The sequence below is a fragment of the Mytilus galloprovincialis genome, chromosome 6, assembly GCF_965363235.1.
Source record: "Mytilus galloprovincialis chromosome 6, xbMytGall1.hap1.1, whole genome shotgun sequence".
NCBI lineage: Eukaryota > Metazoa > Mollusca > Bivalvia > Mytilida > Mytilidae > Mytilus > Mytilus galloprovincialis.
In genome coordinates this window covers 2,114,455-2,142,356 of record NC_134843.1, presented here as the reverse complement: position 1 = coordinate 2,142,356, position 27,902 = coordinate 2,114,455, and the positions used below count along the sequence as shown (strand labels likewise).

General features: G+C 32.6%; 1 protein-coding gene across 1 annotated transcript in view; it reads right to left on the bottom strand.

Moving 5' to 3' along the window:
• Positions 1–21,085, bottom strand: part of LOC143078498 (CBY1-interacting BAR domain-containing protein 1-like) — a 30,706-nt gene extending 9,621 nt beyond the window's left edge. The window contains exons 1-8 of the mRNA XM_076253361.1: positions 20,953–21,085; positions 18,917–18,949; positions 11,478–11,593; positions 8,825–8,949; positions 7,149–7,217; positions 6,581–6,682; positions 2,941–3,048; positions 2,216–2,329 (exon numbers count right to left, since the gene is read on the bottom strand). Coding sequence (XP_076109476.1) covers positions 2,216–2,329; positions 2,941–3,048; positions 6,581–6,682; positions 7,149–7,217; positions 8,825–8,949; positions 11,478–11,593; positions 18,917–18,949; positions 20,953–20,984 — 699 coding nt within the window. The 5' untranslated portion in view covers positions 20,985–21,085. The remainder of the gene's footprint in view (positions 1–2,215; positions 2,330–2,940; positions 3,049–6,580; positions 6,683–7,148; positions 7,218–8,824; positions 8,950–11,477; positions 11,594–18,916; positions 18,950–20,952) is intronic.
• Positions 21,086–27,902: the final 6,817 nt, after the last annotated feature.

Genomic DNA, 27,902 nt, shown 5'->3' with positions numbered 1-27,902 from the left:
AAATATAATAATGGTCCAATCTACTCTTGAATAGTGTCAATCAGTCTTCAAAGTCTTTAATTTTTAAAGGCATATCTTAATTAATTAAAATTTTCACTTAAAGGTTGTCAACTATAAGCCTCTGCACAAATTTCATTGGAAAATATTAACATTTCTTTTACTTTTTCAAGACTAACTTGAAAAACAAGATAAAATTGAATGGAAATGGGGAATGTGTCAAAGAGACAACAACCCGACCATAGAGCAGACAACAGCAGAAGGTCACCAACAGGTCTTCAATGCAGCGAGAAATTCCCGCACCCGGAGGCATCCTTCAGCTGGCCCCTAAACAAATATATATACTAGTACAGTGATAATGTAAGTCATACTAAACTCCGAATTATACACAAGAAACTAAAATTAAAAAATCATACAAGACTAACAAAGGACAGAGGCTCCTGACTTGGGACAGGCGCAAAAATGCGGCGAGGGTTAAACATGTTTATGAGATCTCAACCCTCCCCTATACCTCTAGCCAATGTAGACAAGTAACCGCATACACACATTAAAATTCAGTCTGAGTCTGATGTCAGAAGATGTAACAAAAGAAAATAAACAAAATGACAATAATACATAAGTAACATCAGACTACTAGCAGTTAACTGACATTCCAGCTCCAGACTTCAATTAAACTGATTGAAAGATTATGTCTTCATCATATGAATATCAGGCACAATCCTTCCCGTGAGGGGTTTAGTATCATACCATCATAACATATATGAGAAGAACATAACCCGTGTCATGCCAACAACTGGTTTTTAAATAAATGTGTTTAGTTCCGATGCAAAGACCCTATAAGTGAATCAATATTAACGCCAAAATATGCAATCTTTAATGACCTGACAACTGTCTCGTAACTATATCCCTTCTTAATAAGTTTATTTGAAGGTTTTGTTAGCTTCTGAGGTGAATGCTGACATTTTTGTGCTTTATAAAGAATATTTCCATAAAATATTGGATGTGAAATACCTGAACGTATAAGAAGTCTGCATGTTGAGCTATATTTACGAATGATGTCATTATACCGATGATTAAATTTAGTAAATGTTTTGACTAGTTTGTGATATCGAACATTTAATATTGTTAAAAATTAAAACTAGAACCTCCAAGGAGCCTGTGTTGCTCACCTGATATTTGTATTTACAATTAATGCATGAAATAATGCAACCGTTAAACTTTTGCTTTAGTTTCAGAGAAAAATTGTTAAATTTGACTTTAAAGGGCAAAAACTCCTTATAGGCTCAATTGACCATTTTGGTCATGCTGACTTATTTGTAGATCTTACTTTGCTGAACATTATTGTTGTTTACAGTTTGTCTCTATCTATAATAATTCAAGATAATAACCAAACGGCAAAATTTCTGTAAAATTACCAATTCAGGGGTAGCAATCTAACAACCGGTTGTCTGATTCATCTAAAAAAATTCCAGGGCAGATGGATCTTTACTTGATAAACAAAATTAAGCCCTGAACCCTAGATTTGCTTTAAATGCTTTGGTTTCAGAGTTATAAGCCAAAATCTACATTTTACCCCTATGTTCTATTTTTAGCCCTGGTGGCCATCATGGTTGGCTGGATGGGTCACCAGACACATTTTAAAACTAAATACCCCAATGACGATTGTGGCCAAGTTTGGTTAAATTTGGCCCAGTAGGTTCAGAGGAGAAGATTTTTGTAAAAGTTAACAGACGACGCCAGGTGAGCTAAAAAAATGTGTGCCTGCTACATGTATCAGCTTTAATTCAGGAATAGATTTATTTCAGAATTTGATTCCTCATCAACAGAGGCCCGGGCCCCCCCCTTTTTGGGAAACAAATTGGTTGCTTATATAGGGAATCACTGAAGCGTGACTGGAGCGGGCCCCCTCTTAGGTCAGTCAGTGGGCCCCCACTTATGAAAATTTCTGGATCCGCCACTGATCAATACTATAGCTGAAGTCTGACTCCGGTTGTGGGATTGTCATGCTGTGTAGAAGACCCATTGGTGGCCTTCAGCTGTGTTTTAACTCTTTGGTCAGGTAGTTGTCTCTTAGACACATTCCCCACTTACTTTCTCTATTTTATCAGACTTTAATCCAGATTGGCTTCCCTTTAACAGACATAATCATAACCATTTAACAAAATATTGATTCGGCCCCACAATCACAAGCCTAAGATGATATGAGTTTTAGAATTACCTGTAAATCTCTATCTTCGTCTATCATCACAATATTTTCAAAACATCTGGCATAGTACTCTAAAGCTCTGGCATGAAATATCATTTCTATGTTGATAAAATCTGCTAGAGAATTCTGTAATAGAAATTGAAGAATTCTGAAGCTTTAACACATAAGTATTCAATGGACCAAATACAAAATGGGTTTAAGTTACAACAAACACTGAAGTCTGGCTGTAAATAAAGTCTTAACTAATCAGAACTTTCAAAACAGTGTCCTACCATAAGGCAACATTTTATAATTGGTTTATTAAGTAAATATGAGACTCTAATTACTCATCAGCCAAAAAAAGCTACATAGAAACAAATAGCAACTGTGTCATCATCTCATTTTAAGAAAATAGAAAAAACGATCTTTAAAGATCTACTCTGAGTCCATATTTTTTAGAAGTTCTAAAATAATTTCATTTTTTTTAGAAATTCTAGAAAACTAAATTTTGTTATATCCATGGCTTTCCTGGCTTGTTTACTGTAAATTCAGAAATAATTGCGTGCATCAATTATTGCGATTTTACAAGAATGGACAAAAATGCTAGTTTAATTATCGTGATTAAAAAAAAAATGCCTTCAGATCTATGTTTCAGTTATCAGAATGCAAGTTCTTATTATTGTGATACCCATCCAGTCGCATTATTCGCAATAATACAAACCTCACAATAATTTCTGAATTTACAGTATATTATTTACCTTTAAATCACCCAGTCTTTGTTTCTCAAATACCACCATTTGTTCTTCTAATGCTTTTCCTCCCATTTCAGAATCAGTATTGGCTCTCTTCACTTCTGTTTCTGCCTGTTATATAAAAACATTATCAATTAAAACTTAGAGAAAAGTTCTATTCAAATACTGTAAACCAACTAACTTTTGTGAGCGTTAATTTTTTGGGTATAGAATAATAGCGAGAATTTAAATCATCGCAAGTATGTAAAACTTGTATCTTTCCTTTTTAAGGAGGCTCGGGCCTATTTGTAGTTTCTATCAGAAGTGCCATATATTTTGTTATTTTAATCTTTATAAGAGAGTGAATCAAATTGGTTGAAAAAAAGGATGGGGTCCCGGACCATTTAAGCTCAAAATATTACTTTTAAAGAGGTATGTAAAAGGGACCGTTTTTCAATGAAATGACAGGGAAAATAGAGATGTTGACATATTTTATCTGAATATCAAAAAAACATTCTATGACAATTGGTCCAAAACTGTCATATAAAAAGCCGAAATATTGCTTCAAAGAATGAGAAAATAAAAACATAGGTCACCGATAAGGAAAACAAAATATTTGGCCTTAAACCCAAAATTTTGGCAGGAAAATGGTGAAATTGGGTGAAATGTCATTTTGAGTCTTTCACAGAGACACATAATAACGATAACAATTTGTTAGTGACAAAAGTACAATAATCTAACATTTTTAATCAATCAAAATATTCTAAAAAAGTAATAGTGAAATTACGACACAAATTTTTCATGTGCATGGTAATTCATGCGTGAAATTATACGCAGTCCAAGAGTCCCCATCCACGTTAAACTACAGTGAGTAAATTTTAAAATCGTGAAGTCAAATCATTGTTGGCTGAAAAGGGCTGAGCAAAACATAAAGAATCTGTAAAAATAATTTGATTCAACAAACTGTTCTTTCATTTCTTGCAATTTCCTGCATATTTATTGAAAAAAAAAAAATAAAGAAAAATAAATCCCTTCTTCCAACAGTCTTTTGAGTTCAATTCCTTCCCAAATTTTCTAACTCAGGAAATAAGTCATGTGCTATTCATCGTTATTATAAAAATGCATCATTTATATTTTTATATGCTTCAATAAAAAGCAATTATCGTTGATTTCACTACATAAATCATCATTCATTACATATGATTTTGTTAAAATAAAGCACACTTTAATAACTACAACATTAGGGAATTGTTTTTCTTTTTTAAAGTTATAAACATTTATTACAAATTTAACCAGTGACAAGAAACAGTTCATCCAAGACTATATGATTAAATGGCTGATTTCTCAATTAATAAATTTCAATGACTAAAGAGAAGGAAGAGACCCAAAAAAAACATGCATACTTCTATTAAATAAAAATAAATATGAAAAAACTGTATGTCAAATATTGCTTCCACTTCTCCTGTAAATGCCCAGAAATTAAGCTGTTTTACAGGACAAAAGGGACACAACTCTTTATGAAATTAGTGTCTGATTGTGCAACACCACAGTAAACGCATGTCAGACATAAATCAATGACATTTCTGTGATGCAGTGCTGTAATTCTCCGATTCTTTCTTCAGTCACTTACCCTTTGCTGTGAATAAGTTAAGGAAAAATATGTAAAATAATGTGGAGCTGCAAAAAATAGTCAAATGGAATCCAATTTTTAAATTTCTGTTTCACTTTCTTCAAATGATCATAAAACATATATATATATATGTATTACAGTATATTTTCTAAATATTAAAACATTTATTCAGATTATTTTGTTTATTTTTATATGGAACATACTGTTTTCTCAAATTTTTGTGCTATTTTCACGTTTCTTGAGCAGTGTAAAAAATATTTCTCGTCACTAGTACTTAGCAAATGGTTGGTCGAAATTTAATTATGACGTTAAATTTTCTTGATTACTTCAGAATTTCCTATTGTGGCGTCCTGAAAAAAAGGACACCATGCATGATGACGTCACATATAATTAAGAACACACCTTTCTACAAATCTTTGAAAAGGAAGGATAAAAATTAGAAAAACAGATACCACCACTATAACTTGTGTATTTACAATATATCTCCACTCTCAACAGTTTCATTTTAACTATTCAAAAAGCTCAGCAAGTCTCACACTTTAATATCACAAGAGTGCACATGCTGAAATGTCTCGCCTTCTATACTAATCATTGATATTATGTTAATAGTCCAAAGTATAAAGCTTAGCTTTAATACAACTGTCACATAAACTTAACATTAACCAAGATAACTAAACAAAGACCAATGAACCTTGAAAATGAGGTCAAGGTCAGATGAACCATGCAGGCAGACATGTACAGCTAACAATGCTTCTATACAACATGTATAGTTGACCTATTACTTATAGTTTAAGAAAAATAGACCAAAACACAAAAACTTAACACTGTGCAATGAACCGTGAAAATGAGGTCAAGGCCAAATAAAACCTGCGTGACTGACATAAAGATCATAAAATATTTCCATACACCAAATATAGTTGACCTATGGCATATAGTATTAGATAAAAAGACCAAAACTCAAAAACTTAACTTTGACTACTGAACCATGAAAATGAGGTCATGGTCACATGACATCTGCCCGCTAGACAGGTACACCTTACAATTATTCCATACAACAAATATAGCAGACCTATTGCATATAGTATGAGAAAAACAGACCAAAACACAAGAATTTAACTATAACCACTGAACCATGAAAATGAGGTCAAGGTCAGATGACACCTGCCAGTTGGACATGTACACCTTACAGTCTTTCCATACACCGAATATATTAGCCCTATTGCTTATAGTATCTAAGATATGGACTTGACCACCAAAACTTAACCTTGATCACTGATCCATGAAATGAGGTCGAGGTCATGTGAAAACTGTCTGACAGACATAAGGACCTTGCAAGGTATGCACATATCAAATATAGTTATCCTATTACTTATAATAAGAGAGAATTCAACATTACAAAAAATCTAAACTTTTTTTTCAAGTGGTCACTGAACCATGAAAATGAGGTCAAGGACATTGGACATGTGACTGACGGAAACTTCGTAACATGAGACATCTATATACAAAGTATGAAGCATCCAGGTCTTCCACCTTCTAAAATATAAAGCTTTTAAGAAGTTAGCTAACGCCGCCGCTGGATCACTATCCCTATTTTGAGCTTTCTGCAACAAAAGTTGCAGGCTCGACAAAAATGTAACTGTCTCAAGTGGAGAATTATCTTTACACACTTGTTGCAGGGATGGGATCTACATGTTTACATCCTTTCAAAAGGAAACAAGAACTTGTTTTTATGTGTTTCTGTTTCGTTGATGTATATCTCATATCTCCTTTCTTTTACACAATCAAGAAACATGTCCCATATAAATAGTTTCAAAATTTTTATTCCTACCTATTTTAGTATTTATATAAAAAAGAAGATGTGGTATGATTGCCAATGAGACAACTCTCCACAAGAGACCACATGACACAGAATTTTATCAACAAAAGGGTTAATGTACAGCCTTCAACAATGAGGAAAGTCCATACTGCATTGTCAGCTGATATAGAAACTGTATTTTTAATGGTTCTGTTTCTTCATAAATATATATAAAAGGATACAATTTGATGTTGATCTCCCGGACTTTTAGTCCTAACTTTATCTAATTGTTGTAATGTCTTCTGTTCTTTCTTTATATTTCCTAATTCTGTGCTTATTTCTTTCTGCAATATAAAATTCTCATCTTAGTAATTATCTAAGGCAATTTGACAAAATAGAGTGTACTACAATAGTAAACATGATGCAAAAACTGAAATGATTTTTTTCCACAATAAGAATATTTTACAGCTTTTCATCAATGATTGAATAATGATGCAACAAGTTTTAAAGTAAGCTGATATGAAGTCATGGGGAAAGATTTGAATTTCTTAAAAAAAAGGCTATGTTAGAATTTTTTTTACAGTTTTGCATTAAATTCATGCACTTTGAAGATTTGAAGAGAATGAAATGTTCCACTTAAATAAAATTTGAAAATATGAACATTGATATCTGGTAGACTGATGCCTTGTAAATTCAATGAGGGCCAACAATATTGCCTGATCAGAACTTCCCCTTTTGTTTTTTAGTTTCACTTTAACATCAAGCATCAGTGATTCACTAATAAATGGTATAAATATAGTGAATACTTACTTTTTTTTTTTTACATATATCACCGTAACCACTCAAAGGATGAACAACTTTTGCTTCAAGTCTTTTGATCTACAAAAAAAATTATGTTGGTATTACTTGCTTTGGAATTAAACAAAATCATTCTAAAAGTTTGTTAACCTGTATCTGCCCATTTTTATTGTGAAGCTGTACATTTTCTTTTCCATTTTGACTTTATGAAATCAAAATATCTGCCTTTCGAAAAAGTCTAAAAGGTCTGCTGCAAAGTACAAATAAAATTTTTCTATTAGAATCGAAATAATTTAACCATCCAGGTTCTATGACTATGCTTATATTTTACATGGGTAAGCATTAAACTTGTCAACATTTCAAAACTTGCTAATCCTTGGTGTAAAGATATTGACAAATATAATACCTACCCATGTTAAAATGAGTAAAGAGCATGGCATGAAAGAATAATTTTTCCACATATAATCATGAAATTTAATGAAAGTATATTCTTCCTTTCTTGCTTTTGTATGACTTGTAGATCATGGATCGATGAACTGATAGATAACAGATTGGCAGATGAATAACATAATGTATTCAATCTATGACTGGCATGTATGAGTGGGGTTTAAGTTAGTATATATTGTTGCTACTAAATATATTAAGTGAAACTCTTGTCAATTTGAATCTTTTATTTCATTGATTCCGGTTCTACTATAGTCATGAGAGTTACTAATAAAACAGTTTAACACATTGACATGATTATAAACTGCCTATACTAGTATAACAGATACCTCTGCCTCGCAATAGTACATTGACATGATTATAAACTGCCTATACTAGTATAACAGATACCTCTGCCTCGCAATAGTACATTGACATGATTATAAACTTCCTATACTAGTATAACAGATACCTCTGCCTCGCAATAGTACATTGACATGATTATAAACTGCCTATACTAGTATAACAGATACCTCTGCCTCGCAATAGTACATTGACATGATTATAAACTGCCTATACTAGTATAACAGATACCTCTGCCTCGCAATAGTACATTGACATGATTATAAACTGCCTATACTAGTATAACAGATACCTCTGCCTCGCAATAGTACATTGACATGATTATAAACTGCCTATACTAGTATAACAGATACCTCTGCCTCGCAATAGTACATTGACATGATTATAAACTGCCTATACTAGTATAACAGATACCTCTGCCTCGCAATAGTACATTGACATGATTATAAACTGCCTATACTAGTATAACAGATACCTCTGCCTCGCAATAGTACATTGACATGATTATAAACTGCCTATACTAGTATAACAGATACCTCTGCCTCGCAATAGTACATTGACATGATTATAAACTGCCTATACTAGTATAACAGATACCTCTGCCTCGCAATAGTACATTGACATGATTATAAACTGCCTATACTAGTATAACAGATACCTCTGCCTCGCAATAGTACATTGACATGATTATAAACTGCCTATACTAGTATAACAGATACCTCTGCCTCGCAATAGTACATTGACATGATTATAAACTGCCTATACTAGTATAACAGATACCTCTGCCTCGCAATAGTACATTGACATGATTATAAACTGCCTATACTAGTATAACAGATACCTCTGCCTCGCAATAGTACATTGACATGATTATAAACTGCCTATACTAGTATAACAGATACCTCTGCCTCACGATAGTCCTGTATAGCTGACATATTTTGAGCACATAGACTTAGTCCTGCTTTTGTACAATGACTGATATTTTCTGAATTAGCATATTCCTGTAACTGTTTGGCAAGAAGATCACCTGAAAAATAAATAACTTATATCAACTTAAAAAAAAATAATTTTGGAGTTCATATGAAGTATATGTAATCAGTACTAGTTATGAAGAACAGCAACAAATATTCCTCTATTCATTGAATACAGACACAAGAGTGCACACGCTGAAATGTCTCTCGTTCTTTACAAATCATTGATATTATGTTAATATAAAGCTTTATTACAACTGTCACATAAACTCAACATTAACCAAGAAAACTAAACATTGATCAATGAACCATGAAAATGAGGTCAAGGTCAGATGAACCATGCCAGGCAGACATGTACAGCTAACAATTCTTCCATACAACAAATATAGATGACCTATTGCTTATAAATTAAGAAAAACAGACCAAAACACAAATACTTAACACTGAGCAATGAACCGTGAAATTGAGGTCAAGGTCAAATAAAACCTGTTCGACTGACATATAGATCATAAAATATTTCCATACACCAAATATAGTTGACCTATTGCATATAGTACTAGAAAAAAGACCAAAACTCAAAAACTTAACTTTGACTACAGAACCATGAAAATGAGGTCAAGTTCAGATGACACCTGTCAGCTAGACATGTACACCTTATAATCATTCCATACACCAAATATAGTAGACCTATTGCATAAAGTATAAGAAAAACAGACCAAAACACAAAAACTTAACTATAACCACTGAACCATGAAAATGAGGTCAAGGTCAGATGACACCTGCCAGTTGGACATGTACACCTTACAGTCCTTCCATACACTGGATATACTAGACCTACTGCTTATAGTATCCGAGATATGGACTCGACCACCAAAACTTAACCTTGTTCACTGATCCATGAAATGAGGTTGAGGTAAAGTGAAAACTGTCTGACGGGCATGAGGACCTTGCAAGGTACTCACATACCAAATATAGTTATCCTATTACTTATAATAAGAGAGAATTTAACATTACAAAAAAATCTCAACTTTTTTTTCAAGTAGTCACTGAACCATAAAAATGAGGTCAAGGACATTGGACATGTGACTGACGGAAAGTTCATAACATGAGGCATCTATATACAAAGTATAAAGTATTCAGGTCTTTCATCTTCTAAAATATAAAGCTTTTAAGAAGTTAGCTAAAGCTGCCGCCGCCGCCGGATCACTATCCCTATGTCAAGCTTTCTGCAACAAAAGTTGCAGGCTCGACAAAAAACAAGAATGTGTCCATTGTACACGGATGCCTCGTTCACACTATCATTTTTTAAGTTCAGTAAAACCTGAAAATTGGGTAAAAACTCTAACTTGGCATTTAAATTAGAAAGATCATATCATGGGGAACATGTGTACTAAGTTTCCAGTTGATTTGACTTCATTTTCATCAAAAACTACCTTGACCAAAAACTTTAACCTGAGGCGTGACAGATGTACGAACAGACGGAAAAACGAACAAACAGACCCACAGACCAGAAAACATAATGCCAATAAATGGGGCATAAAACCATGGCTGCCAGAGTCAATCTTTCATTTTGATTTGATGGATTATTTTCATTTTAGCAATCTACTGTTTCTTTATCAATTTATGGTATAACAATTCTAAACAAGTGAAAATGCGAGCTACTGCTCACTGATGATACCCCCGCCGCAAGTGGATAATATTAATAGTGTAAAAATATGCAAGTGTTCGGTAAACAGGAAGTTGTTGAGTGATGAATCTGAAAACGCATCACACGGTATAGCTGACTTATATAAATCCTGAAACCAAATTTCAGAAATCCTTGTATTGTAGTTCCTGAGAAAAATGTGACGAAAATTTTTAACTTGGTTATTATGTGTAAAATCATACATACAAGTGTTCGGTAAACAGGAAGTAGTCGAGTGATGAATCTGAAAATGCATCACACGGTATAGCTGACTTATATAAATCCTGAAACCAAATTTCAGAAATCCTTGTATTGTAGTTCCTGAGAAAAATGTGACGAAAATTTTCAACTTGGCTATTATGTGTAAAATCATACAAGTGTTCGGTAAACAGGAAGTTGTCGAGTGATGAATCTGAAAACGCATCACACGGTATAGCTGACTTATATAAATCCTGAAACCAAATTTCAGAAATCCTTGTATTGTAGTTCCTGAGAAAAATGTGACGAAAATTTTCAACTTGGCTATCATGTGTAAAATCAGACAAGTGTTCGGTAAACAGGAAGTTGTCAAGTGATGAATCTGAAAACGCATCACACGGTATGGCTGACATATATAAATGTTGATACCAAATTACAGAAAGGGTGGATGTGTAGTTCCTGAGAAAAATGTGACGAAAGTTTCATGGGACGGACTGACTGACTGACGGACGGACGGACTGATGGACGGACGGACTGACGGACGGACTGACAGACAGAGGTAAAACAGTATACCCCCCCTTTTTTAAAGCGGGGGTATAATAACAAACAGCATAATAATACAGTATCAGCAATTGTCTATATTTTTTTAAACTTTTAAATTAATAAACATAAAAAGGATGAAGAGTGATATAAACTGGTTACCTTTGTCTCTCTGTCTAGCAGCTTTACGTGTTATAGAACCAAGTGTTTCACACAGATTTCCATAGTTTTTCTCTACAAGAGCTACACGGCTTTGACAGAATTTGGCTTGGCTCTCACTAAAAAAAATAATAAAATCTAATTAACAACAAATAACTGTTGAAAAATATAAAAATTCTGCATATAATTTTTACAAATGAAGCTATATAAGATTTCAAATTTACTCACTTGGAATAATTGGGCTTATTGGCTTCAGTAGATAAGGTTTTGTAAAGATAACCAATTTATACTTACATAGTAAAAAGTGATGCCATTAGTGGACTTTTAAGTAAGAAGAGTTAACATAAATCACTCCAACATAAAACCAGCTACTTAATTTATAACTTTTCAATATGCAGTGATCCATATAAATTTCAAGGTGTGAAATATCATTTGGACAATGCTGTATGGTATATTGAATTTGCAAAATTATATTCCTTAAATCGTCTTTTTTCTAATGTTCAAATCAAATGGCATATAAGAACTATTTGGGCAATGCTTGTATTGTATATAGAATTGACAGAACATTCCTTTAATTAGCAATTTTGTGCTAAAATCAAATGGATATCTTCCCTTGTAATAAGTCACTCTTAAATTTAATCAAATACATAAAAAAAAAAACACATTCATAATGTTACAATAGAATATAAATAATGTACAATATAGGACAACATTTAACTGGTATACAAATATATAATGTATTCTGTGCAATCTATTTTATCTAGGTGTATCTGTAGTACTTGGCTGATGGTAATTTCTACTCAAGAAGTTGAAGTAATTACAATAAGAGCATATATAAACCCAAGACCAATAAAAAAATATATGATAAAATATGACAAAATTAGAAAGAAAAAAAAAGATAAATTTATGGCTGTTTTAACCTATTGCTCACAGTATTTGAGAAACAGTCCTAACCTTGAAAACTTAACTTTGATCAATGAACCATACAAATGAGGTCAAGGTAAGATTAAACCTGCCAGTTGGACTTAAAAATTACTTAATGCTGAACCATGAAATAAGGTCAAGGGCAAGTGAAGCTTGCAATGACTACATTGTGTATAACCTTATGTAGTTATCTCATTAATAAAAACTAGTGGCTCTAAAGAGCCTGTGTCGCTCACCTTGGTCTATGTGAATATTAAACAAAGGAAGCAGATGGATTCATGACAAAATTGTGTTTTGGTGATGGTGATGTGTTTGTACGTCTTACTTTACTGAACATTCTTGCTGCTTACAGTTATCTCTATCTATAATGAACTTGGCCCAGTAGTTTCAGTGGAAAATGTTAGTAAAAATTTACTAACTTTTATAAAAATTGTTAAAAATTGACTATAAAGGACAATAACTCCTTAGGGGGTCAATTGACCACTTCAGTCATGTTGACTTATTTGTAAATCTTACTTTGCTGTACATTATTGCTGTTTACAGTTTATCTCTATCTATAATAATATTCAAGATAATAACCAACCAGATGCTCCGCAGGGCGTAGCTTTATACGACCGCAGAGGTTGAACCCTGAACGGTTGGGGCAAGTATGGACACAACATTCAAGCTGGATTCAGCTCTAAATTTGGATTGTGATTAAATAATTGACATAGCATAGGTTTCTGACACAGAATGAATGTGTTCTAATGAACTTAAAATTTTTGTTTTCTCTTAGAGCAATTCACTATGCTGTTGAATATTAATCCTCTCAAAAAAAATGTTTGAAGAAATTTTCTTTTTTATTTATGAAATTTCAAATGAGAAAAATTGAACCCAATTTTTTTAATCACATCCCCCTTTCCCTTATTCCAAAACTAATCTCAATTAAAATTTCTAATGGAGTTTGCAACAATAACTACTCATTTAAATACACCATAAAATATTAAGATGTAAAAAAAACTGCTTGTTATCACTGAATGGTAAAGATTATTTTAATTTATCAGTTGGTAGTAAAAAGTGAATATACATTGTATATTGTATATAACAAAGATTTAAGTTGATTCTGGACAAAGAAAGATAACTCCAATTAAAAAAAAATCTTGCTATTGCACAATATTTTGCAATTAGATATTTCTTGCTTACTATTCTGGACAAAGAAAGATAACTCTAATTAAAAAAAATTTTGCTATTTCACAATATTGTGCAATTAGATATTTCTTGCCATTGCGCAATACTGTGCAATTGAAAAGACTTGCTATTGCACAATACTTAATATAATAATTTTAGATCCTGATTTGGACCAACTTGAAAACTGGGCCCATAATAAAAAATCTAAGTACATTTTTGGATTCAGCATATCAAAGAACCCCAAGATTTCAATTTTTGTTAAAATCAGACTAAGTTTAATTTTGGACCCTTTGGACTTTAGTGTAGACCAATTTGAAAACAGGACCAAAAATGAAGAATCTACATACACAGTTAGATTTGGTATATCAAAGAACCCCATTTATTCAATTTTTGATGAAATCAAACAAAGTTTAATTTTGGACCCCGATTTGGACCAACTTGAAAACTGGGCCAATAATCAAGAATCTAAGTACATTTTTAGATTCAGCATATCAAAGAACCTAACTGATTCATTTTTTGTCAAAATCAAACTAAGTTTAATTTTGGACCCTTTGGACCTTAATGTAGACCAATTTGAAAACGGGACCAAAAGTAAAGAATCTACATACACAGTCATGACAGTTAGATTCGGCATATCAAAGAACCCCAATTATTCAATTTTGATGAAATCAAACAAAGTTTAATTTTGGACCCTTTGGGCCCCTTATTCTGTTGGGACCAAAACTCCCAAAATCAATACCAACCTTCCTTTTATGGTCATAAACCTTGTGTTTAAATTTCATAGATTTCTATTTACTTATACTAACGTCATGGTGCGAAAACCAAGAAAAATGCTTATTTGGGTCCCTTTTTGGCCCCTAATTCCTAAACTGTTGGGACCTAAACTCCCAAAATCAATACCAACCTTCCTTTTGTAGTCATTAACATTGTGTTTAAATTTCATTGATTTCTATTTACTTAAACTAAAGTTATTGTGCGAAAACCAAGAATAATGCTTATTTGGGCCCTTTTTTGGCCCCTAATTCCTAAAGTGTTGAAACCAAAACTCCCAAAATCAATCCCAACCATTCTTTTGTGGTCATAAACCTTGTGTCAAAATTTTATAGATTTCTATTAACTTAAACTAAAGTTATGGTGCGAAAACCAAGAAAATGCTTATTTGGGCCCTTTTTGGCCCCTAATTCCTAAAATGTTGGGACCAAAACTCCCAAAATCAATACCAACCTTCCTTTTGTGGTCATAAACCTTGTGTTAAAATTTCATAGATTTCCATTCACTTTTACTAAAGTTAGAGTGCGAAAACTAAAAGTATTCGGACGACGACGACGCAGAGGACGACGCCAACGTGATAGCAATATACGACGAAAAATTTTTCAAATTTTGCGGTCGTATAAAAACAGTAGAATATCCTTAAAATTACCAATTTAGGGGCAGCAACCCAACAACGGGTTGTCCGATTCATCTGAAAATTTCAGGGCAGATAGATCTTGACCTGATAAACAATTTTATCAATGTCAGATTTGCTCGAAATGCTTTGGTTTTTGAGTTATAAGCCAAAAACTGCATTTTACTCCTATGTTCTATTTTTAGCCATGGTGGCCATCTTGGTTGGATGATCGAGTCACCGGACACATTTTTTAAACAAGATACCCCAAAGATGATTGTGGCCAAGTTTGGATTAATTTGGCCCAGTAGTTTCAGAGGAGAAGATTTTTGTAAAAGATTACTAAGATTTACGAAAAATGGTTAAAAATTGACTGTAAAGGGCAATAACTCCTAAAGGGGTCAACATATCATTTCGGTCATGTTGACTTATTTGTAAATCTTACTTTACTGAACATTATTGCTGTTTACAGTTTATCTCTATCTATAATAATATTCAAGATAATAACCCAAAACAGTAAAATTTCCTTAAAATTACCATTTTAGGGGCAGCAACCCAACAACGGGTTGTCTGATTCATCTGAAAATTTCAGGGCAGATAGATCTTCACCTGATTAACAATTTCACCCTGTCAGATTTGTCCTAATTGCTTTGATTTTTGAGTTACAAGCCAAAAACTGCATTTTACCCCTATGTTCTATTTTTAGCCATGGCGGCCATCTTGGTTGGTTGGCTGGGTCATCGAACAAATTTTTTAAACTAAATACCCAATGATGATTGTGACCAAGTTTGGTTAAATTTGGCCCAGTAGTTTCAGAGGAGAAGATTTTTGTAAAAGTTAACGACGACGGACGACGGACGACGACGCAGGACGACGAGGGACGCCAAGTGATGAAAAAGCTCACTTGGCCCATCGGGCCAGGTGAGCTAAAAAAGTGGAAAAAGAAAATGATAAAAGCAGTCAATTAACCACAAAAATGAGGTCAAGGACAGATTGACACTCCAAAAACATGTGCATTCAAGATCTGAAGTATACAGCTGCCATAGTCTTCTTCCTCCTAAATACAAAAGCTTTATACAAATAGTTAACACAGCTGCCCCAGGATAAGCATCATAGACAGTATGTCTCACATTCTTTGGAGCGAGAGTAAAAACATAAAGAAAACTCTTTGGAGGTAAAAAGAGTAATATGGGATCCTTTAAATTATGAAATAGGTGGATGTATGTAAGCATTAGTGTACACTTAAAAGTACGATAGCAAAGTCTGATTACCAAAGCTTTCCCATTATGTTTTTGAAGAAGCATGATCAGTGATGCCTCAAGACATCCTATGCATTGAAAAGGTTCAGAAGGGATGAAGCATGAGCAGTGATGCCTCAAGACATCCTTTGCATTGAAAAGGTTCAGAAGGGATGAAGCATGAGCAGTGATGCCTCAAGACATCCTTTGCATTGAAAAGGTTCAGAAGGGATGAAGCATGAGCAGTGATGCCTCAAGACATCCTATGCATTGAAAAGGTTCAGAAGGGATGAAGCATGAGCAGTGATGCCTCAAGACATCCTTTGCATTGAAAAGGTTCAGAAGGGATGAAGCATGAGCAGTGATGCCTCAATACATCCTCTGCATTGAAAAGGTTCAGAAGGGAAGAAGCATGAGCAGTGATGCCTCAAGACATCCTTTACATTGAAAAGGTTCAGAAGGGATGAAGCATGGAAGTTACAGAGAACGAGGTTGTTTGAATGCAGTCTGGTGCCATCAATGAATTCATGCTTGAAATGTTCATAGTCAGGTGTATTCATTATAGAACCATAGTGTTCATAATCAGTTTTATTCTAGATTTTTTTCTTATAAAATTCTTAATGATCAATATATATATATGTCTAATATTTGATTTTTTTAAATATTTGTGTGGATGGTAATCATGGTAATAGCATCATGGTACGTACATGTATAAGCACATACATTATTTTATATCAATCTTTTACTTAGAACTATAGATATCCTATGCCAAAAAATTTAAAAAAACATTCTACACAACATTATTTCTAGAAAAAGTTACATAATTACACAATTATTTTAATCATAAAATAATAGAAATTTTTGTGTAACATCCAAAGATATACAACATCATACAAATGATCACTTTAAGGGCATACGATACAGTTACAGGGGAGGTAATGACGTTGCTAACGTAAAATGTTATTTTCGCAACGTCAAACTGTGACTTATCAGGAAAAGATGCATTTTCGACTGATTTTTATCGATCAAACTGATTTAATTTGAAAACGAGTGCATGGACCCCTATTTTTTAAACAATATTTTGTTTTATTTTGCAGGGAGATTATGTGGACCAAAATTTATAAAACTGTAAATTTTTTTTATTTTGATAAATGTAAGAGCAAAAAAATGACGTTTTTTTCTCAGTTCATGACCATTTGATAAATATGAGTTATTTCTGAATAAAAAAAGCATAAATTTTTAGGATACTTATAAAATACAAAAATTACAAATTATTTAACAAAAACAATTTGTGTTAATCTTTTAAAACAAAAAAGTTATGTCTTTCTTTCGAAAGAAAAAATACGGCCATAAATCCGAATTTTGAGCAAATATACAAAATTTCTACCTCATTTAACTCAAAAAGTAGCACATGAAGGTATATTTTTTATTACATATTTGATTTAATCAGGCAAAAAATAGCCTATATGGAAATTTTCATCAAACTGTAAATACAGGATCAAAACTGTATCGTATGCCCTTAACTTGTGAATTTTAAAACAACCCTCCTGTACATGTATTGAACATTCTTCTAGTGACTAATTAACCCAGAGCAATTTCTGTATTAACATCAAACATATTTTAAATCAACACTTGGTCAAATGAAGAAAAGAATTAACGGCTTGCAAGAAAACTGCTAAACCTCCATAATGGCAGTTGTTTACAGCATATTTTTTCCAATAATATATATCAGACATCATTTATAAAAATCAAATAATTACCCTAATTTGGCATATAGTCACATCATAATGAACATGTTTATTAAGTTCCAAGATGACATTACCACAACTTCAAGGTAATAAACCTTAACCCAATATTTGTTTTACCTGATAAGGCAAAATTACAGGTACCTACCAAAAATGCTTAATGTATATAGATATAGGAAGATGTGGTGTGAGTGCCAATGAGACAACTCTCCATCCAAATAACAATTTAAAAAAGTAAACCATTAGAGGTCAATTTACGGCCTTCAACACGGAACCTTGGCTCACACCAAACAACCAGCTATAAAGGGCCCCAAAATTACTAGTGTAAAACCATTCAAACGGGAAAACCAACGGTCTTATCTACATAAAATTAAAAAAACGAGAAACGAGAAATACGTATAAATTACATAAACAAACGACAACTACTGTACATCAGATTCCTGACTTAGGACAGGTGCTAACATTTGCAGCGGGGATTAAATGTTTTAATGGATCCAAACCTTCTCCCTTTTTCTGATGTCCCTACTTAATCTTAGACAAATATTAGTATTTGGACAGGATACAGGAATATGAGAATCAGTTCTCTCTGTACAAACTGTAATTATTATTTTTGTTCTCAGATATACCCAAGGTATTAATAAAACATAAAATATATATATGAGTAATACACTTATTTCTAATTTTTTATCTGTTTAACACAAAATTAAGATTAGCTCTAATTGATATAGGAGAAAAAGTAGGTAAGATACAAACAAACATGGGGGATTAAGTGTGTGGACAATATATACATGCGAGTCAATGACTAACTAAAAGATCATTACTTCATAAGCTATTTTCAAATGTCATGTCTAATTTTTTTTGTGGGTAAAATTTTTAAAAGTATGTATTATTTTCTTTACAATGTAAAATTCTTAAGGTAAACTAATAATCTTTCAGTTCGCCATGTTATTAAGCACCAACAACACCATATTGTGTGAAACTTACGATTCTTTAATAAATGTCGATGACAATGAACTGCTGTCAATGTAAATGAATTAGGATAATGGAATGATATTTAAATATGTTATACCTAAAACATCTTCAAACCTTCCTGAATATTTAATTATGTTGTATGTGTACCTAAAACATCTTCAAACCTTCCTCAATGATATTTAATTATGTTGTACATGTACCTAAAAGATCTTCAAACCTTCCTCAATATTTTCTATTATTGTCCATTATGATAATCATTATCATTCTCATCCTAATTTTATTTATTGGCAATACTTTTCTATTTTTGACTATTAGTAGAGAATAGAACTGCATTCAATTTGAAAACGAATAAATTTAATAAACAGAGTGAAAAAGAATCCAATGTGGATTGAACAATGAACAGTTACATTTGATAAAAGGGTGTGGTTCAATACTTCTTCTAAACTATTTAACAAACAAAAAATCGTTTTAGAATCTAGTACCATTGTTTTGTTTTTTATTTAATATACAAATTTGTACATTGTATTACTTTCAAAATCATTCATTCATTTAAAAAAAAAAAACAATGACACAATAATTTATTAAAAGACTTTAGATGGATTAGAAGCTTTAAGCTAAGCGGTATCTTTAGGGGTCATATTTGTCCATCTATTGTGATTACTTCTATCATATTGCATAATGCCAAACTTTAATGTATAAATCTAATAGTGGATATAGTATGATTACCAATGAGAAAACTTTTCAACAGAAACCAACGCATGAGAATATACATGTAAGCAACTAAAAGTTATTGTAGGCCTTCAAAAGGTCGCAACACCCATACCATATACATTTGTAGTAAGCTATTAAATGCACTGGAAAGTTTTGCTTCAATTGTTCATGCTCTTTCCAGTGCCTTTATTTGGTTGAATAAACATTCTTATTCTGAGTTGAATCATGCACTACAATTTTATTTCAGAATTGTCATATATACATGTGTCATACTCTTTGTATTTGGTGTATTCACTAATATTCTAAAAATTATACAAAAACCACCTGCATGAAATCCATACAAATGTGCAACAAACTACTTTCCCTAAATATATATATCTTTTTGTTTCTCTTTCAGAAGTTTTTGCATGTCTTATACTCATTACTTAACCTTTTGAAATATTTGCAAACTAAAAGTTGTAACAAAATGAAATTAAGACTTTACTTATTTTTTTTTTCTAATGGCAAAATGCATTAAGTATTTTTGATATACATGTATATTCTAAATTCCTATATTTTCAGTCTTCACGACGAACTTTTAAATCTACAGGCCGGGAGCTCAATTTTTGAAAATTTATAGTTAGATTCTGTTGGCCTGTAGATATGATTTTTACAGGCCCGAGAACAATTTTACTAGTCTGGGCTGCCACTCAGTGTGAAGACTGTATTTTTCTTGTAAGCATGGTTTTGTGTAGATTTAATCTTCATTTTCCATATCTGAATTTAATTCATGTATCAACTGCTGAAAGTGAAGTGATATTTAGATTATATGAAACCATTTGAACTGAAGCTCACATATTTCTTGATGCATTGAGTGGTAACTTTTCTCTGGAAAATATACATAACAATCCATAAAATTCAAATCATAAAGATTTAAAAAAAGGTCTTTTTTAAAATATTGGGTTATTAGATCATTTACTGATTTTTAGCACCAGAGTACATCATTGCATGGGTGTAAACACAGTCTTTTTTTTTAATTCCTTCTGATGAACCTAAGGGAGATAACTAATGGCCATACAAACACAAATAGTTCTGCAGTACAGAACAACTACCTCTATTGCCTTATCATCATGTAATTGTGTGGGTTTTTTCATTCATAATTTTAACTTTATCATCAATTACGTTAAATGTGTTATATTATACATGCATTTAGATAAAACACAATGTCAACTTAAGTTGATGTTTACACACTGCAAGTCTGTGCAAAACACGTCTATAAATCATTCAAAGCTCAGACGCAAATTCGGCAACAATAAACTAAATTAATTCGCCAAATTTCTAATAAAATGTTTCCATACTTTCCCCTTGGCATACTTCCTCCTTGGCTCATCTTTTGCCGATTTGTACCAGCATTCAAAAATAAAATTGTGGAATGTTGCTACTGCAAACAAATGGCGAAGACACAATTCTCCTCCTTCACAGGAGAGCGAAGAGTTACCTCCCCTCGTAAAATATATGAGGGTCTGTAAGCTTTAGAGGACAACTGTGACTGTTTACAATTAAATAATAAATGTGTACCTTGCCTTCTCTATGCGGATGACCTGGTGTTATTTTCAGATAATAAAAAGGGGTTACAAACCCAACTTAATATTTTATACCAATATTGTAATGACTGGTGTCTTGAAATAAACACAAAGAAAACACAAATGATCACAAATTATAATCTTTAATAAAAATGGGAGACTACTGTCAGATGAATTTAATATAGGTGCAAACAGAATAGAGTGTGTGAAATTCTATAAATACTTAGGATTAGTTCTTACTAATACTGGAAAATTTAATGCAGCTAGAAAAAACCTATATGATAAAGGACTAAAGGCTTCTTTTAAATTTTACAAAAACATTAAGTCATGTTCTCCATCTATTAAGACTTTACTTCATATATTTGATCACACCATCAAACCAATAGCTTTATATGGCTGTGAAATATGGGGTATGTTAAATTTGACTCCAAAAAGAAGAGCCATGCATCTTTTTGAAATCTTCAAAGATTGGGAACCTGATAAATTAAATCTTAAATTTTGCAAATATGTACTTGGTGTCTCCAAAAATTGCACAAATATTGGAGTTATATCAGAGCTAGGTAGATTTCCTTTATATATTAACATAGTAATTCAAATGTTTATGTATTGGCACCGCCTTGAAAACTCGCCCACTGATCTCTTAAGTGATGCTTATATTGAAAGCTCCTCTGATAAAGCTGTGGCTAATCAATCGTGGTATGCAAACATAAAGTTTTTTAGTGAAAAACTTGGTTTAAATTTAGCACTTTGTAAAAAAACTCAGTAAAAATAAATTCAAAATTTTACTTAGAAAATGTATCAAAACTGATTTTTTAACATATTGGAGCCATCAAAAAGACTTAATTAAAAATGATCATGCGCGTAGCTACGTTTACGTCAAAACGCCCGGGCGTACACTTGAATTTTCAAAATAAAACAAATAATCGACATAGAATAAGAAAAACTGGTCAAAAGCACATCAGCCTTGTGCTTCTTTTTTTAATGAATTGTAATTTTGAATGAAAAGGGACTAAATTTACTCAAATAGATCATTTAATATATTTGTTCGAATCTTTTGTGAAAGTCTGAATCCACTATGAATTCTACGTACTTTTCCTATATTAAAAGCAATTCACTATCTGCTCAGATTCGATATGCTGTTTGTATTTTTGTCGAGCCTGTAATTTATGTCCCAAAAGCGAGACAAAGAGGCGTAAATATTTAGGTTCCGAATGTGGATAAAGTCTTTTGAATGACTCTCTGTGAAATTTAAAAAATTTTACGAAAGTTGTACAGAAACTGTTTACGATCAAAAGAGTATTCAGAGCAATATACTAATGCAATTATATCTTTTATTTGCCCGCATTTTAAGGACAAAATGTATTTCTTTCTGCAATTAATAAGTGGTCGCAGTTTGGGTTTGGGCTTACATTTTGTTATTTCTCAATTACATTAACTACTTGTCGAACCTTCATCGAAATTTATGAAATATGCCGAAGAAACTTTTTCTTTGACTAGTGTCTAAAGCTAAAATTTTGAAAGCATTTGTTTTCATTCATTTTTCGGTTCTTTTCTGATAGACAGATAGCCGGGCTCTTCTTTACGCAATTAATTGTTTTACATGCTCAATTTATAAACCTTCATAGATTGTCGTGAAATATTCCAGATCAAGAAAAAATTATCAAAAGAAAATTTTAGAAAATTTTAGATTTTTTTTAAAAGCAATTTAAAGGAATGATAAATTGTTTCACTTTTTGTGGAAAGAAGTCCTAGGTGTTCCAGATTTTTTTTATACTGCACCAAGAGGTGCTTTTGTTGATTGTATGCTCACTCACGGCACCCTTTAAACCTATTTAAAAGTAATATTGGTTTGGACGTTTTCTCTAAAACCAATGACCATTAGGCTAGCTTCAAGTTTAACACGATGAATAAGTTAACATATTACAAGATTTAACCAAAAAAAAAAATAAACCATTTAGATTCAAAAGTATATATATATGTTGTTATCAATGATTTTTTACTGACATGAATCATTATGGTATCTCATTCTCGATAGCTTTCAGGGGCTTCGTCCCTTTCGAACCCACTACCAACAGGTGCTTTGACATTGAGCGGTTGGCACCCCTCGTATCCCTCGCCAAGGTTCGGGCGTACACGTAAAAATGACCCAACTACGCCACTGATGATGATCACAGTAAATTGAGCAACTACTTTAAATTTAAACATAATTTCACTTTTGAAGATTACTTCAATATTAAGTACAGAGATAAGAGAGTTATACTAACTAGATTTAGAATAAGTAATCATTGTCTCCGCATAGAGAGAGGCCGTTACGAACGAAAAATTGATGACCATGGAAAAAATATTACACTGCCAAGATCAGAGAGAACATGCCAGTTTTGTTCAATGAACTCGGTTGAAGACGAAGAACATTTTTTATTTAAATGTACCCTTTATAATAAGGAAAGAAAAACCTTTCTGGATGAACTCTTTGCAAAATACCCGTATTTATCCCAAATATCCGATAGTAATCTGCTTATTTGGTTTATGTCAAACGATAGCCTTCATTTTAACTCTAAATTATGTGAATTGCTATCCTCATTTTACACATTGAGAAACTAAATATCTGCTTAACTGAAACTTATAAAACTTATTTATAGTCGTCACCAGTTCATTGTAACATTATATACTTGAATTGTTCTTTTCTGGGCAGTAAGAGTTATCCTTCGTTCCATATATATATAATCAAAGAATATGTACACATTGTATTGATAACAAAATTGAAGATGAGTTTCATTTCATATGTGAATGCAACCTCTATCACGAGGAGAGGGAAAAGTTTTATGATGACATTGTTAATATTATACCATGTTTTTGCAATTTAGATAATTTTGATAAATTTAAATATTTAATGAACTGTTCGGAGACTGATGTTCTCACCAGATTTCTTATATATATAGACAAATGTATTTTGATTAGACATTCATCAGTGGGAATAATTGCATAATATTGAAATGTGAGTTTTGTCTCTTGCTTGTTATAAGTGTCAAAATTGTTGTCTGTTATGTTTATTTTTGTTTTGTATATGTTTTTTTATATGTGTTTTTGTGTTTCAGCGATGATCCTTTTGTACTGGATTTTATACTGAATAAAATTAGTTAGTTAGTTAGTTAGTTAGTTAGTTAGTTATATACAATGTAGCCAACTGACCCTCCTCACAAAAAAAAAAATACATTTGTAATGGTATTTTTATCTGTATTTTATTTTTTTCATTTACATGTTGTACTGTAAAATCAATCATCCTTAATCAGAACGATAGTTGTATGTGTGAGTGTATGCGAGTGGGAGAGAAAGGCTTTTTATTTTTACTTTATGTAATTACATGCTTGTTATGAGCCCTATGATTAGGAAATAAAATATCTTTATCTTTATCTTTATCTGTAAGGGACGTATGGTCTAGTGGTTAAGACCGATGGCATTAGTGCTGAAGGTCCCGAGTTCGATTCTGACTCGGGATGCTAAAATATCAGTACATCAGAAGGGTGATTTTCACCCTCTCACACACATCTCTGGTACCCAGACCGGAGTTTAAACTAGAATGGGTACTTTGGGGGCCTCGGTTGGTCAAAGTTGTCCCCTGCTTTGACCTGGAGATCAATCAGCTACTGATATCTCTTCGGTTTGTCTGTTTCCGCCGAGTGTCCCGGTGGTTCTCTCCGAGTACTTCGGTTTCCTCGACCATAATAACAGATATTCCGGTGTCCTAGCACTCCTTTGTGTTGGGGTGGGGATTGTCCTTGTAAATATTGTACATTGTAAATACGTTAGTGACACATCTCCATTAATCCCGAAAGGGAGTGTACACGGATTCCACTGTACCCTCGCAGCTTTCGAGGGGTGCTCCGAATAACGGAGGAATCTACCAGTACATACATACAGACGACATCAAAAGATCGATGTAGGATAAAAAAAAACTTATATCAAATAGTTTGGGGGTGGGAGGTTCAACATTGCTGCAATTTTTCTTAATCTAAAATCAATTTTACATATATCCCTATTGGTCAATCAATTTTTCCCAAATGAAGTTAAGAGGGGTGTGTGGGGGTCAGTGAAAAAACTATGTGAATTAAGTTTTTTATCCTTCATTGAACTTTTGATGTCGTCCCTAAGCGGAGTATATATTTCTTTATTCTTCAACTATTTAGGCTATTTTTCTATATTCTTTAAAAAAAAAAATCCTGTTTTATATACATATGCAATTCATTCTTAACTATTCTTTCTTTATGTACCCGTTAGTATCTATTCTTTATATCTAAAAGGGGGGGGGGGGGTGAACTTTAATACTTAATAGATAGGGGTGCCGCAGAGTTCTATTTCCCCACCTTTTTCATATATTTTATATTTTATAAATGTATACCTATTCATATATTGCGTAGGTAAAAATATAACATTTTCCCATATTGTCAGTTTGGTTTCATGTGGTGTGTAAATTATGTACCAAAGGAATCAAGTAGAAAAAGTGTCAAAAGAAAAAAAATGGTTGATTTGATGAGAACACAAAGAAAGATGACAGAAGAATAAGTTATGGGAAATTTATTCACCTGATCATATGTTTCAGAAAGTTTCCCCGAAGAAGGAATACAGTAATTTAACATTTACTTCATTTTGGTTGCTTGAGTTTTCCCGTGGAACACTCGATAAAGGTGCTGCAGGCTTTTGGGTCATGCAGGTTACAGTGGCGGATCCAGAAATTTTCATAAGTGGGGCCCACTGACTGACCTAAGAGGGGCCCGCTCCAGTCACGCTTCAGTGATTCCCTATATAAGTAACCAAATTTTTTCCCAAAAAGGGGGGCCCGCCCCCCCCCCCCCCTTAAATCCGCCTCTGGGTTATTACTTTTTTCAAACTTTTATTGTTTTGCATAAAAGAATTGGTCTATGCCCTTTTTCAGTTACATAAACCATACTCATACTGATTTTTACTGTATTTTCTGCAAATCATTGCTGTATGTCGGCAAAGAGCTCTACAGAGCTTATGTTTGTAGTATTTCATGTAACCCGACTTAAAATAAATTTTCTTATCTTATCTTATATTATCTTATCTGTATCGGATTTGTGTGCGAGGGGTAGGAGATGATAGAGGTGTAAATCCCAAATTCAAACAAAAGGTCCAATCCAGACAATCCCAAAAGGGGTCAATCTTTGTTCATGATTAGAGCTGGTGTAATAACATCTCACCTGTCCCTTTCTCAGCGATTGTGACTTCCCTAAGTGAGACTAATTGTTTGCTGCTCCACTTGTAGTACACGTTGGGATACTCATTAATTCTAAATGGTGTTTTATTTAAAATAATGCCAATCTCGGTCCTTGATTGGGTTTCATCGAAACTATATAACATTGAGATAAACCTACGTTAGCCTGCAGACAGAAACACCGACAGACATCAGAGATAAACAATCAAACACAGAATAAAAAAAACAACCAACCATTAGATTAGAAAAGATACAATTATTCAATAGTTAAATACCAAACCTAGTAATATAAAGAGATGGCAAAACTGCCAATGACAAAGCTTAAATGACATGGATACAAACAAGTATAGGTCACCTCCATCAAGTATATCAGACAACCCCTCAAGTGAATGGATGAATTTTACAACTTTTTAACCTCTATCCGTGACATTAGGGATACCGAGACGGTCGACATGTTTTATGTTGTAGATGCACAAACTTAAAACGATACATCGAATTTAAATCGATTAGGATTCTCCCTCTTAGTCTAAACACAAATTACATATTTACCCAAAAGCACTCAATCATTCTAATATACATTATACGTGAAAAAAAAACAACAATTGATTACTACTAGTATGTGAATTTTCAGACTGCTTACTCTGGGAAAATTTAAAAGCAAAACGAGAACGGTATCATTATAATTGTTCTCACGCTATCTTATATAGGGACTATCACATGTTCAAGGTTGGTTCAAGTAAATCGTTAGAAATATTTTTTTAAACTATCATCATAAAACATACGACATTCACAGATCTAGTAAAAAAATAAAGATTCCAGGCAAAGAGATGACCGACTGTCATTGAGTGATTCAATATTTACTAAACTGTACTGTACCATTGTCTCATGCATTTAATATTTATTAACCATTGTCTCATGCATTGTCTCATGCATTGAATATTTACTAAACTGTACAGTACCATTGTCTCATGCATGTAATATTTACTAGACTGTACTGTACCATTGTCTCATGCATTTAATATTTACTCAACTGTACTGTACCATTGTCTCATGCATGTAATATTTACTAAACTGTGGTTTATGGTGGATTAAACCTGGTTTTATAGCGCTAACCCTCTCACTTTGATGACAGTCTCGTCAAATTCCGTTATATTTACATTGATGCGTAAACTAAACAGACACAATAAATAAAATAGTCAAAATATGGGTACATCAGTCATCATCGTATAACAATTTTAAAAGGGACAATTTAACAGAACACAAATTGTCAATTCCTTTTTAAAATGAATAGTATTTTAAAATTAGAGGACGATTAACTGAGTATAACCTCGATAAAGCTAAATACCATTCTAATGTTTTATGTAAAAATTATTTAAAAATATTAAAAGTATATCATTTAGGCTCTTTGGCATTCAACCAGGTTTCATTTACTGTCCGATTTTGAGTATATTAGATTGACTTTTCTGATATTAAAAAAATCCACCAAGTTTCATCA